Source organism: Myotis davidii, unplaced genomic scaffold, assembly GCF_000327345.1.
Source record: "Myotis davidii unplaced genomic scaffold, ASM32734v1 scaffold79, whole genome shotgun sequence".
NCBI classification, from domain to species: Eukaryota; Metazoa; Chordata; class Mammalia; order Chiroptera; family Vespertilionidae; genus Myotis; species Myotis davidii.
Genome location: NW_006294339.1, coordinates 2,745,625 through 2,760,617, shown reverse-complemented (window position 1 = coordinate 2,760,617; position 14,993 = coordinate 2,745,625). Strand labels below are relative to the sequence as shown.

Genomic DNA, 14,993 nt, shown 5'->3' with positions numbered 1-14,993 from the left:
CCCGTGAACGGGAGATAGGAAAAACCTGTAGCGAGCACCCACTCTGTGCTTCCGCTTACGTTGTCACTTTCATTTCCACAGCAACCCCATTGGCAGGGCTGAATGGTCCCCCTGGACAGATGGGTAAGACTGAGGCCTAGAGGAGTTAGATGATTTGTTCCAGGTCACCCAGCAAGTTAGAGGCTGTTCCGGGATGGATAGGAGTCTGTCTAGCCCCAGACTCATGCCCTTTCTCCACCCCCAAATTCCCTTCCAGCCCCAGCCGGCTTCCCTTCCCCATGCAGGTGGCCAGTGCAGATCTCAGAACGTGTAAACCGGGCGACACCAGATCCGTCACCTCAGGGTGGAGTGAAGGAAGCACCTGGGGATCAGGTTACTAATTCGAGGCGCCGATGAATTATTCACACCACATTAACTTGAAGGCCCTTTCAGTCTCACCTCACTTTCCCCTGCTCCAGACCCTCTGCTCCTGGCCTGCCCGGCCTGCAGACTTGTGAGGGTCCGAGGTGGGGAGATGCTGGCAGAGCTGGGGTCCTATCTGCTGCTGGCAGTGGCTCTGCTGGGCCCAGGCCCCAGGGCCCGAGCCATGAAAGGTAGGAGCTCCTGGCGACAGGCAGGAATGGGGAGGAGGGGAGAGGAGTGGGCAGGCAGCAGTGGGGGTTCCGGGAGGTTTCTGGGTGGGGGACCAGAAAGCAGGAGGACCCTTTGGGAAGGTGGCTGAGTTGGGGATGTATCAGCTTCTGAGATGGGGGAAGAGAGAATTGACTGGGTGCCTGCTATGTGCTGGATGCTTTACGTTTATGATTGCATTTAAACTTCACAACAGACTTCGAGGTGGGTATTGGTGCCCATTTTACAGATGAAAAACCTGAGGGTGAGAGATTAAGTAAGCTGTCCACGGCTGCATGGCTGCCAGGGCAAAGGGAATGGCTCAGAGAACGAGTGCAGGTTTGTTGCTGGAAGGAGTCTTCATTCGCCCCTGAGAGCCTGTCCTTCCCCTGCCGACCAAGTGAAATCAAAGTTCCTTATGGCGAGCGTTCGGCTCCCTGCAGCCTGGCTCCGGTTTCCATGTAATTTCCAGCCTCAGTGCCTGCGTCCCCGGGCTCACACCCCCTTCCAGAGATGCTTCTCCCTCATGGCTCTCACCCTCGGCTCCTCTGCCTGGAGGGCCCCTTAGAACATCTGGCTCATCCATCAGACGAAGGTCCAACACCACCTTCTCCAGGACCCCTTCCAGGTCCCTGCATCATCCTCAGATGCTCCCTCCTTCCAGCTCCAGGCCCTCTGCCTGCACCCCGGTCCCAGGCCACTTCGCACTGCTGTAGCCCTTCCAGTGCTGTGTGGGTGTCTGGGGGGTGAAGGTGATACCGTTTCACCGTCGAGGGGTATGCATGCAGTTGGGGCTCAGCAAATCACCATTGGAGCCTCATTTTCCTTCAGGCTCGGGGGTGGGGGTGGGGTGGGGTGAGGGGACTCAGGAAGGAAGCATAACTTTCCAGTCACCCAGTTGGTGGCACAGATGGGCTGGGCACAAGGTGTCTCACTTCATGCCTGGGTAGTGGGAGGAGCTAGTGGTCCCCATTTTCCAGTACCCAGGCTTTGGTGGCCTTGGGTGACCTTGTGGGTCAGGGTGGCTGGCTGAGTCCTGGAAGACAAAGCCTTCACTCGTGGTGGTGCCAGGCCTCCTGGGCCATAGAAGTCCTGCTTTGACTCTGTCATGGCTTTTCCTGTCCTGTGGGCTGGCTGGGGAAGAACAAGGACAGCTACTGGACAAACTCCCTCTGTCCCCCCCCGCCATAAAGGCAGGAAGCAGACACCGTTCCCGCCCTGGCCTGACCCCGTGGCCAGGCAGGGAGCCGGTGATGTGAGCTGGTGTACATCTTGCAGCCCTGCATGGCTTTATGCCATCACAGCTCGCAGCTACCCAGCAAGAGAGGTGTCGTTCTCCCCATTTCACAGACGCACAACTGAGGCTCAGAAGTGACGGTGGGTCTGAGCCTTTGCTCATGCCATTCCCTCTCTCCAAGTCTTCCCGACAAACATACCTTCTCATTTTTCCTAGTCAAATTCAAATACCACCTCCTCTGTGAATCTTGTCCCTCCTCTGATAGTGCTGGCCTCAGCAAGGCTGGCCTCGCTGCCCCTGGGCCCCAGGGCCCTGTGTGGCCAGACACGATCACCCTGCAGGACTTTGTCTCATTTGCCTGGCTTTCCCCCTCCCACCCCCACCTCCCCACTGTGAGCTCCCAGGGAGGGGCCCATTCTGAATCAGCACAGTCCTGGGACAGGGCACATGCTCCGAAAGTGTGTCTTCTCTTACAGGAACTTTGCTTAAGGGTATTCCTTTTTATTAAAAAAAAAAAAAAGGTCTTGATTTGAGAGAGAGAGGAAGGGAGAGGCAAAGAGAAACATCTTACAGTGATCGGCTGTCTCCTGCACACCCCCTACCAGGGATCGAGCCCACAACCCGGGCATGTGCCCTGACTGGGAATCGAACTGGTGACCTCTTGGTGCATGGGACCGATGCTCAACCGACTGAACCACACTGGCTGGGCTTAACGGTATTATTCACGAAGCTTTTGATTGCAAGTGACAAACCCAACCTGAATGAGTTGAAGCGAAAAGAGGAATGTATTGGCTCTGTAATGAGGGAGGCAGGAGTGTAACTTAGCTGGACTCAGGGATGCCTTCAGCCAGGACATCTTGGCTTCAAGGTCATTTCCACTTTTCACATGGTTCTTGCCATCTGCTGACAAGCTTTCTCATGGGCCCTGAGCATGGTCCCGCCCAGGGCTCTCACTCCCAGCCCAGAAGCCAGGGAGGACAGGGTTCTCCTCCAGCTGTTTTGCAGCAGGACTCTGGCCTGACCTAGACCACAGGCACCTTGCAGCCAGTCACTGGGTGGTGGTGGGAGCCCCAGGACTGCCCAGCTGGCTCATGTGTCAACCCCTATGGCAGGAGTGTTACACATGGAGGCAGGGGAGCCAGTGTCTAAAAGAGGAGGAGTGTTGCTGCAAGAGATGGAGAAATGGACTTAGGGCAGACCAAAACAATAGATGACAACTACAGCGAGTAACTTTCCTTTCTGGGCCTCAGTTTTTCCATCTGTAAAATGGAGTCAATAACACCTGCTTTGTCTATTTTATGGGGCTATTGTGAGGATGCTATAAGATCATTCACTCATTCTTTCAGCAAATATGTATTGAGTGCCTGCTTTATGCCAGGTACTATTCTAGGTGCTTGGGATACAGCAGAGAACAAAACACAAAAAAATTCCTGCTCTCAGAGAGCTTACCTTTTTGTGAAGAGAAACTAGCATGAACCAAACAAGTCAAATATGCAGTGTGCATTGGATGGGAGTGAGTGCTATGGAGAAAGATGTAGCAGAAAAGGCAGAGAAAGACTATAGGGATGGGAGGGTTACATTGTTGGGGAAAGCTCACTGAGAAGGTGACCAAGAATGTGTTGGTTATTTTTTTACCTTTAATTACAAAAAGTTTCAAACATACACAAAGTAGGGAAAACAACATAATGCATCTCCATGTCTCCAACAACCGTGTTCAACAATTACCAACATTCTGCCTGTCTTGTTTCTTCTATCCTACCCCACCTCCATTTTTTTGGGGTGGCGGGGGAGGGGGAGGATCTGGATAAATTTAAGGCCAATCTCAGATATATTATTTCACCATAAGTATCTCAGAATATATCTTAACAGAGAAAGATATACATGCTGATCTTTCCCCCGGGATTGACTTTTTAAAAAAAATTACGCAGGCTGACGCTCTATCCACTGAGCCAAACCGGCTAGGGCTGACTTTTTTTTTTTTAGATTCCACATGTAAGTGATATGCAGTATTTGTCTTTCTCTGTCTTATTTAATTTAGTAGACTGTCTTCAAGGTCCATCCGTGTCGTAAATGAAAGAGTGGCCTTATTTTTATTTTTTTTAAATATTGATTTCAGAGAGGAAGAAAGGAGAGAAAGATAGAAACATTAATGATGAGAGAGAATCATTGATCGGCTGCCTCCTGCATGCCCCACACTGGGCATGTGCCCTGACCCGGTATCAAACCATGACCTCCTGGTTCACAGGTCAACGCTCAACCACTGAGCCACACGGGCCAGGCTAAAATGGCCTTCTTTTAATTCTATTCTGTGTATATATATTTATATATATTACATCTTCTTTATCCATTCATCTATTGATGGGCACTTACGGTGTTTCCATATCTTGGTTATTATAAATGCTGCCGTGAATATAGGAGTGCAGATAACTCTTCAATATTCTGTTTTTATTTCCTTTGGACACATACCCAGAAGTGGGATTGCTGGGTCATACGGTCGTTCGAATGTTAACTTTTTGAGGAACCTCCATATGTTCCCGTGATGGCTGCGCCATTTTACATTCCCAGCCACAGCGCACAGGGTTCCCTTCTCGCCACATCCTCTCCGCCCCTTGTTATCTCTTGTCCTTCGATTATGTCCATTTTGATAGGAGTGAGGTGATATCTCGTTGTGGTTTTGATTTGCACCTCCCTGAAGGTTTGTGGTGTGGAGCACCTTTCCAGGTGCCTGTTGCCCTTTGTATGTCTTCTCTGGATAATGTCTGTTCAGTTTCTCTGCCTGTTTTTAAAATCCGACGATGTGTTTTGTTTTGTTTGTTTTTGCTCCTGGGTTGTATGCATTCTTTATATGTTTTGGATATTCAACCCTTATCACATGTATGATTTGCAAATATTTTCACTGATTCCATAGGTTGCCTTTTCATCTTATTGCCTATAAAAATGACTTTTTGGGGCATTTTTTTTAATGATAAAAATTTTCAAATATATAGCAAAGTTGAAAGAATTTTACAGGGAATACCTATTTACCCAACCTCATTTACCTTTTTACTCAGGGATTAGAACAGACATCGAAGATGATTATTTCATTAAAGTTTACAAAATTATATTTTCCTAACATGGTTATTCTTTCTGCGGTCAACTATAAAAAGCAGTGTCCCTTCATTGGCTATTTGGTTATCCCAAAATACAGTCCACAACAGGAAGGGCAAAGTAGATGATTAATTCTTTCTCTAAATATTAATTTTCCAAAAAATGAGTTTATATATGTAATATATAAATATATATATACACAGCAACCACTAAAGGAAATCAGTGAGTTTCTTTTTTGTTTCTTTAGAGTTGTATTATGAATTCATGAATGTTTATGTATTTGATGTGTTTCAATCCACTGCAATCTTTCTTCTCTTGTGATGCTCAAATTGTACCCTGTTCGGCCAGTGGAGCCCTGCAGGTGGGCGCCTTTGACACGTTCCCAGCAGTCTCTGGAAGCTTCTTTGCTTTCTGGTGTGACAAGATGTCCCGAGTGTATTTTGTTATTTCCTGTCCTGGACCCACTGGTTCTCAAAGGAGCCCTGGTTCATTCTAGTTGGACATAATAACCCTAATCTAGGCAGAGGGTGCAAAATATTACTGTAACATTGTTTCTTTTAGGCCTTTTTAGTGAACAGAACTCGAAAATGATTTTTTAGAAATAAAAAATCTAAAAAGAAATTTAAAAATCTTAAATTCATATTTATGTTTTCAATTCAAATTAAGGATCACAGGGTTTTCCTTAATCTTTGTATTTGTATCACTCTTCTGTTACACTGAAACCTTTGTTGCTATTGACATCAGCCTACTTGCTCTATTTCAAAATATAAATACAGTGACAGTATTTACTATTATCACTAATAGTCAGTCTGCTGAGTATACTTTATGATTTCTTTGTGGTTTTGTTCTTGGATCTATTCCACCAGGAATGCACAGTCAAAATAGTCTTTCAAAGTCATGTGGAAATCATTTTTCTTCACGTGAATGTGCCTTCAACTAGATATATGGTTAAGTTTTTCAGTTTGGGATATTTAAGGGTTACTTAAATACTTTGTGTAATTTAAAAATTATATGAACATTATTCATTATTATATAGTCAACATGATAGAGCAACTTGCATGTAAAGGGTTCCTGCAGTCATGCCTGTTTCCTCCTTCCCCTGACAGAATAATTCATTTCCTTCCATTGTTTTCTTTTTAAAACTATAAGCAAATACGTACATAACTAGAGGCCCGGTGCATGAAAATTCCCACCCCGATAACCCAGCTTTGCAGCTGGGCCCACCACCCGAGACCCCAGTGCTGACTGAGCCATTCTCTCTCTTGCCCCAGGTGTCAAATGTGGGGGGGTGCTCTCAGCACCTTCTGGAAACTTCTCCAGCCCCAACTTCCCTGGACTCTACCCCTACAACACGGAGTGCAGCTGGCTCATCGTGGTGGCCGAGGGCTCCTCGGTCCTTCTCACCTTCCACGCCTTTGACCTGGAATACCACGATGCCTGCGGCTTCGACTTCCTGGAGATCTACAATGGGGTGGCGGGGGACCAGGGCAACCTGCTGGGGCGGTTCTGCGGCCAGGTGCCCCCGCCACCCTTCACCTCCTCCTGGCATATCATGTCTGTCATCTTCCACTCCGACAAGCACGTGGCCAGCCGCGGCTTCTCCGCAGGCTACCAGAAAGGCAAGGGGGCCTCGCAGTGCAGGGGGCGGCCTGGGTGGAGGTTGGGGGAGACTTGCAGGGGCGCAGCATCTTGGGGGGTAGGCTGCTCCGGAACCCGGATGACCCTGCTCTCGTAGCTCGGGGGGAAAGGCAGCCTCCGCTTGCAGTCTCGGGATTGCGGGCTCCCATCTTCATGGCGGCCATCGGCAAGCCTCCCTCCATTGTTCCTGGGAGCCTGGAGGCCGCACTGTGCTCTTTCGTTCTTGTCCTTCTTATCCCTGCCCTGGCATCCGGGCACAGGAGGGCGCCATGCTGTCACTGCGGTGGCCCCTCTGTGGCACCCCTTTACTTCACGTGCACATGCCCCCCCACACACCCCCGCGGTCCTCCAGGAGGGGCACAGGGTCTTGTGGACCTGGTGGCTCTCCCGCCCAGGGCCTTTCCAACTCGCCTCTCTGGTCTGGGGTCCCCGGCTCCTTACGCCAGGCGGGCAGCTGCCCCGCAGTCCCTGAGGGGGCAGAGGTCTGGCTCTCCTGGCCTCCCTCCCTGACTCATCGCCCTGCCCCAGGCTCCTCTGCACAGACTCACGCCCTGCCTCCGCCCGAGGCCAAAGCCACGTCTTCTCCATGGGACAGGAGCGCTAGGCCACCCGAGGCTCCTGGCACACAGTCTGACAGCAGTGGGGTTGGGGGGCTCAGGTGCGCCCCAGCTCTCTCTGGCTTTAGAGGCAGAGAATTGTAGCTGCTAAAACACAAGGATCACAGACTGATTTAATAGCAGTTTTGGAATCTTAGACCCTTAGATTTTTAGAACGTTTAGCTATCCAAGTCATAATACCATGGGCAGTGTGTTCCAACCTTTTTAAAAACAGCAGTATCCTTTTATCAAATGGAATCTTATGTTAATCCCTGATATATGAGAGATAAAGGCAGCATTTTAGGGTGTGCATTTATTTTCTAAGCTCATATTTTTAACATTTACTTATTTTAAGCCAATCATTGAAGGTGTAAGTCAGTATTTGTGGCCTCCAATGAGTTAAATTTTTACATGTAAGACGTAACTGTGGACTCTGCCTTTCACAGCATTAAAGCACGATTTGAATGCAGCGTAAGAATGAAATTCGCACCAGCTGCCTGTCGATGGCTGCTCCAGACGGCCACTGGGGAGCCCCGGAGCACAAGTTCAAAGAGTCTACTAGGGTATTAGCCTTGGAAGGGATCTCACAGGTTGTCAAACCTGTCCTCTCATTTCACAAACAATACATCTGAGACCAGAGAGAGACGGTGCCTTCCCAAGGTCACAGAGCTCCGAAGCGAAGTCCTTAGCTGCCCAGCACAGTACTCGGGCCACACAGCCCTGGGGCGAGATTCTGGAGTCCCAGGAAATACATCCGAGGGTGCCCCTCCCAGCTGGGGCCCCCAGCTAGTCCCAGCATTCATCATCAACCATCTCCTGGTTGTATTGGTCACAATGCATCTTCTCAGGCTGGGCATGAATCTGAGGCCGTAGATCAGGCTGGGCAGGTCTTATGATTTCCAATATTCCCATGAGGCTCAGAGAGGCTGAATGACTTGCCCAGGGTCACACAGCTAATCTGAGGCAGAGTTGGGAGGACACCTGTCTTCAGACTTCAAGCCTATCTCTGCTTCATCAGACCCTCTCTCTAAGCCTCAGTTTCCTCACCTGCTAGGGAGGTTTAATAACATTTCTGAACTCAGGCATCTCAGCCTCTGTACCCTACTGGCCTGGCAGGAGGGGACAGTGAACATCATAAGGTCCTGTGCACAGGGTCTGCAGTTAGTCAACCCGTTTTCCACGTTACCAGACCGGTGACCTGCTGCCAGGACCCTGCCCATGTCCCTTGGGCCTTGCCAGAACGACTCCTGCCAACCTCCTCTTCTCTTTGCTTGAGGGATTTTTGTGAAGGTCTGCTGGTCACCTCTACCCCAGCAGCCCTCGGCCTGGACTCCCGGGAGTCGGTGTGTGAACACCCCACTTCCCTACTCTTAGGTGACACCACTCTGAGGTGTGTGCTTTGCACGGTTCCCCAGAGTTCCCCACAGGGCTCCGCAGCTGGCTTGGAGAGGCCCATCAGTGGCCGCCTCCCCTCCCCTTCTCTTAGTGTCCCTCACTCCCCCTCACTCCCCACACAGGGACCCCATGTCTCCCACGTAAACTCACTGCTCAAATCCTGTCTCAGAGCCCAGGTGAACCCAAACTTCTTGGGGCTCCATCTTCTCGACTGTAAGGTGGGAAACTAACCCGAACCCCCCACATCCCCCACAGCGTGATGGTACCATTTACAAAGGTGGTGCGGGCACTAAACCCCGGCCTGTGCCTGCCACTTGGCAAGTGCTCGGTGGATGGCGACCAGGTGCCCAGGCCTGTGGGAGTGGCATGTTGGGGTGTGGGTTCCCTTGGGAGGGGATCCATGGGGAAGGAGAAAGATTGGTTCAACCGGGCTCGCTTACAGATGTGTGTGGTGGCGTCCTGACGGGCCTGTCGGGGGTCCTCACCAGTCCCGAGTACCCCAACAACTACCCCAACAACGCGGAGTGCCGCTGGGTGATCCGGGCCGCCGGCCCCGCCACCATCAAGCTGGTGTTCGTGGACTTCCAGGTGGAGGGCAGTGCGGACTGCACCTATGACTACGTGGCTGTGCTGGGTGCGCCGGGCCCCACCCGCGGGCACCACTACTGTGGCAGCGCCAGGCCCCCCACCCTGGTGTCGCAGGGCCACGAGCTGCAGGTGGTCTTCAAGTCCGACTTTAACATCGGAGGCCGGGGCTTCAAGGCCTACTACTTCTCAGGTAGGAGGGCCTGTGCGTGCTGGGCTCCTGCCTCCCCGGCATGCGTGTGGGGGGAGAGGGCACACTTCCCTGCCTCTGGGCTTCGAGCTTTCTGCCCTCTCGCTGCCTGGAATGCTCTCGCACAGCCTTTCCTGCCTGGCCGATGCCAAGGCATAAACATGCCACCTCCTCTGTGAAGCCTTCCTGATTCACCCAGAATCAATCCCCTCCTTCAGTTCCTTACAGAAGTGTTAGCAAGGCTCTAACACACCAGTTCTGTGTGTGGTTTGCTTGTCGATCACCCCTGCCTGACTGGGAGTTCCTATGGGCTTATCTTTGCACCTGCCATGTGGTAGGTGTTCAATTAATTGTTAGTAAAGTGAATGAATGAACCCTTGGGTGTGCACCATCCAGAGGAGAAGATGGAAAAGGAAACAGACAGTGACAGTAAGAATCATGGATGGCAGCTGGGAAGAGGAGAGGATTAGGCAGTGCTCCGAAGGAGTTAGCCAGAGGCGGAAGGAAGGGAAGGGTGTTCCAAGAACAGGGATCTGCATGTGCAAAGGCTTGGAGGACAGAGAGAGTTCACTGTGCTTGCAGTCCTAGCTGGAAGGTAGGGTGGGTGAGAAGCAGTGAGAAAAGGGGCAAGGTCCGGTCATGAACACCATTGTCATGCCCCAGTTTGGACTGCACTCTGAGGACAGGTATGAGGGCCTGTTCTTGAATTCCTAACAGAGCCAACACTCATGAAGGGGAGCGCCGACAGGAATGAAAGTCCCGGCTTTCAGCTAGCTTCAGGCTAACACAGGCTTTGGGATCCATTGCCTGGTTTTCTGGCCATGGTGCCCACAACCTACCAGGGCGGTGCTGTGACCACTATAGTGACTGTGGCTCAAACTGTAGCTGTAGAAAGCGACAGTCCCCATCCTTCTCACCATTGCTCCTTCCCCCCTCCTCCCCAGGGGAATGCCAGGACGTCTGAGAAAGGGCAAGAGAAGTTATTTGTTTCCTACTTCTTAAAATCCAGCACCGAAACTATAAGATGTAATTTGAAATAACAAAAGCTCCTCACGACTGCATTTTATACATTGCCTGGTTTTCTGGCCATGGTGCCCACAACCTACCAGGGCGGTGCTGTGACCACTATAGTGACTGTGGCTCAAACTGTAGCTGTAGAAAGCGACAGTCCCCATCCTTCTCACCATTGCTCCTTCCCCCCTCCTCCCCAGGGGAATGCCAGGAGGTGTACACAGCTGTGCGGGGCAACTTCTCCAGCCCACAGTACCCCAGCTCCTACCCCAACAATGTCCGGTGCCACTGGACCATCCGCCTGCCTCCTGGCTACCGGGTCAAGGTGTTCTTCCTGGACCTGGAATTGGAAGGGCCCAACAGCCTGACCAAGACCTGTGACTTCGACCACCTGGCAGCCTTCGATGGAGCCAGCGAGGAGGCGCCCCTGCTGGGGAGCTGGTGTGGCCGCCACCTGCCGCCGCCGGTCACCTCGAGCCGCAACCAGCTCCTGCTTCTGCTCCACGCAGACCGCAGCACCTCCCGCAGGGGCTTCTCTGTGGCCTACATTGGAGGTCAGTGGGGGGCGCAGGGGGCGGGTGTGCTGGAGGGGGCAGCGAGGCTGGGGTCCCAGGTCTTTGCAGCCTCCTTCCTCCATCCCACGAACTGGTTTCCCTATCCTCTTCCCGGGCCCCTCCATCACCAGCGCCTCCTCTGGGACCTTTGAGCCTGCACCCGTGTGGCCCGTGCTGATTCCAGCTTCCAACTCTGTAATCCCTCAACCCTTCTCATCTGGCTCTTCCCTCCATGGGCCTCTGGTCTCTCTTGATCTTGATCCTCTATCCAGAGGTAATATAAAATATGGTAATATTATTTATGGTAAGCAATTGGTGTAACCACATAGAAGCCGACAAGCCTGGCTCGAGTCAGAAACCCTGACTGACTGTGGCTTGAACAAATGGCTTTTGTTTTCATCACATCACATAAGTCGAGCCAGGCAGCTCCTGTGTTGGTTCAGGGACTCAACCTGTCCCAGCTTCTCTAGATTCTCTTGGCCTCATGACTGCAAAATGGCTGCCACAGCTCCAGGCATCACACCCATGTTCAAGGCTGGCCGAGGCAGGAGAGGCGCCAGCCACAAATGTCCTTTTATCAGGAAAGCGACATCATTTTCAGAAGCCGTCAAAAGATTTCTTCTCGGTCTCATTGGTTTGGACTTGGTCAGGTGGCCAGGCCTACGGGCAGAGGAGGCCGGGAAAGTTGCTACTCAGCTGTTCCAGCTTCCAAAGTGCCAGTTAGATCTGCCAGCTGACTGTGTTCACCACTCCTCCCCTCTTCGCAGCAGGATTCCCTGGGCCACGGGCCCAGAAATGCCTGTGTCCTGGACCCGCTTTGCCCTCTGCCTGGCCCGGCGGAAGCTCTTTGCTGAGCAGGTGTGGAAACAAAGGTGCGGAGAGAGGACAGGCCTTCACTGCCGCCGCAGGGGAGAGAGTGGCACAGCCAAGACTAGAACCCGCTCCCCTGCCTCCCTGTGTGGCTGAGCTGGGCCCCAGGGAGGGGGCCCACAGCTGGGCTCGGACAGACCGAGGCCAACAACCAAATGCTGCCACTTACTGACCGTCCATGCACATCTGGGCTCATCTGTAAAAGGGGCTGACAAACGCCCCAGACAGGCAGCCATTAAGGTGCAATGCGGTGACACAGGTCAGATGGCCTGGCTCTGAGGACGTCCTTGCTGAAGGTGGATTTCTTTCTGTCATGTGCCTCAGGCCTGCTCGTCATTAGAAAGATCTTTCCTCTCTCCTTACCTCAGAGGCCAGAGGAGTTGGCGGGAGGAAACAGCAGAGCTGCAGCCCCTAGTGGCAGAGCGGTGGGCTGGGCAGACCCACCTTCTCTGGACCTCCGGCAGCACCATCCCTGAACTGGGAGAAGGGAACTGTCCCGGGTTAGAGGGATCCCCTTCTCAGATTGCACTCTGGAGAGCCAGGTGCCACAGGCTCTGCCACAGCTAGCTGGCAAGTCCCCTTCTCTCTGGGGGTGCCGGGGGTGGGGGGTCTCAGTTTTTCCACCTGTAAAATGAGGACATTGGCTGAAGGACCTTTAAAGTCCCTTTTGGCTCCCATAGTCTTGGTTCCGGGCTGGGTCCTCTCCCAAGTCTGTGAGATCTCGGACAAGCCCCTTCTGCTTCGGTGCCTCTAGAGCAGCCGTGGGCAAACTACGGCCCGCGGGCCGGATCCGGCCCATTTGAAATGAATAAACTAAAAAGAAAAAAAAAAGACCGTACCCTTTTATGTAATGATGTTTACTCTGAATTTATATTAGTTCACACAAACACTCCATCCATGCTTTTGTTCCGGCCCTCCGGTCCAGTTTAAGAACCCATTGTGGCCCTCGAGTCAAAAAGTTTGCCCACTCCTGCTCTAGAGACTGAGGGTGGGGCAGCTGTAATCCTGGCTCCTGTTCAGGGGCAGGAGCCCCCACTCCCACCTCACCCCACCCCACCTCCCTCCCGGGTCTGGTGGGAGCCCAGGGTCAGACAGGGGCACTCGTGCTGGGCAAGGCGCCAGATGTGGCCCAGGCTGCTGGCGGCCTCCGGGCTAGAGGACAGCCCAGCATCAATCAGAGGTGACACACAGTTCAGCGCCACCAAGATCATCGTGGGAGACGGCGGGCCCATAAATCCTGGCTGCCCAGACACCAGAGGCTGAAATATGTCTGAGGCATTTCCCGGGGAGGCGTTGAGAGTTCCAGGCCTCTCCTGCCAGCACCTTCCCTCTCCTCCCACCAGTCACCCCCTTGCTTTCCCTTACACTCGCCCCAGCAGGCACTGCCCTATACACACACACACACAGAGACACACAGAGACACACACAGACACACACACAGACACACACACAGACACACACAGAGACACACACAGACACACTCACACACACTCACACACACAGAGACACACACAGACACACACACACACACACACACACACACACACAGACACACACAGAGACACACACAGAGAGAGGCACACGCACGCACACGCACACAGACACACACACACACACACGTGTGTGCTTGCACAGACCCAGCACTTGAGCCGCACCCTCCTGGCCGGGAGGGAGCAGTGGGCCCCAGAGAGGGTGAAGACATCAGGGCCTCTGAATCCTGCAGGCTGGATGGTTAAGATCCCAATAAACCACAGCAAACAGCTTCACCTCCCAGAGCTTCGCCTCCCCGAGCTGTAGAGGGGGTTTAGTCACATTCCCCTCCTGGGTCATCGTGGAGGGTTGGGGGGGGAGTGCTTTCTTCACCACTGTTTCCAGCCCCCACACTCTGCGCTGTCTTTATTCTTTCCCTGGTTTGCCCTCAGACCACTCAGACGCTTAGTGTATTTTACATATTTATTGTCCCCTTGCAGGGCCACAGCGTAAGCTCCAAGCGGGCAGGGATGTCTGGCTGGGTTTCCCCCTCCATTTCTGTATCTGTTGTGCTTGGAATAGTGCCTGCACATAGTAGGTCCTCCATAAATATTTGTTAACCGATGAATGAATTGCCTGGCACATGGCGAAGTAATCAGCAAACAGTAGCTTTTATCATGATTAACAATATGCATTCATTCATTCATTCAATCATTCATTCATTCAGCACCGACTGTGCTTGCCAAGCTCTGTGTGAGGCTCAGAGGACCCTCAGATGCAGGCATGGTGTCTGATGGGCAGCGCATTGTCTGATGGAGTTACATGGAGTGATGCATATAGAGCTTCCCCATAGGACTGCATAGAACTTCCCCCTGTGGGCTCAGTGTTCCCATTCACCACCCGTGGGTGGGAGTTTGGGGGGTGGGAGTCAGAGTGCCTGCCCCTAAGGCCTCCAGCTCCTTCCTCCTGTCCCCAGTTGTGCCCATGAACGTGAGCTGCTCCCGCATGGACTTCCAGATCCTGATCTCCACGCAGGCGCTGGCCCCTCTGGGGCAGACCCAGGTCTACCTGGGCAGCCGGCGCTGTGCTGCCCAGGACGTCGGTGGCACCTTCCGGATCCAGGCCCGCTTCGACACCTGCGGCACTGAATCACAGGTAGGGGCTGGAGAGGGGAGGGCAGGCGTGACCAAGGTGCTCTGACCGCTGCTGAAAGGCAGCTGCCATTCCTGAGAACGCAGCTTCTCTTCCTGGCTCCGGTGACTGCCCAAGCCTGGGTACAAAATTCAGCCCCTCTTGGCTTTACCTCAGCAAACTTGCTCAGTGTAGACACAACAAAGAGCTCAGATAAGGGAGACAGAGAAGGGGGGCTCACAGCACAACCGGCCCCCACCAAACGCCCCTATTGGGGCTCCTCCCACGGGCCCCATGGCTGAGCATTCCTGGAGGCCTTCCTGCTGTCCAGGGCCACCCAGGCCTCCCCCCTCCGCAGGCAGAGCTGGGGGAGCCCTGCCGCCTCCTGCTGCCCCTCCCCCAGCCCTAGGAGCCAATCCTCCCCGGGCTCCACAAAACAAAAGGGCCCTTCAAGTCACAGGATCCACCTCCCTCCAAAGGCAGTGAGGCTTGCAAATGAATTTTTTCTAGGATCCTTGTATTTTGGAAACCTTAAACCCAGGCTAGAGCCTCAGAGTCCCTGAGCAGTGCCCCAAGCACCCTGGGTGTTTGCATTCTCAGGGACAGGTCAGGCGGGGGGG

At 52.9% G+C, this 14,993-nt stretch overlaps 1 protein-coding gene across 1 annotated transcript; it reads left to right on the top strand.

The window, feature by feature from the left end:
* Window positions 1–439: 439 nt before the first annotated feature.
* CDCP2 (CUB domain containing protein 2) lies at window positions 440–14,442 on the top strand. Its single transcript, XM_015566990.1, is given in 8 exon segments — window positions 440–593; window positions 6,205–6,552; window positions 9,005–9,340; window positions 10,549–10,951; window positions 10,953–11,069; window positions 11,670–11,760; window positions 12,453–12,516; window positions 14,219–14,442. Coding segments are annotated over 8 exon segments (1,662 nt in total). The 5' UTR covers window positions 440–514.
* Window positions 14,443–14,993: the final 551 nt, after the last annotated feature.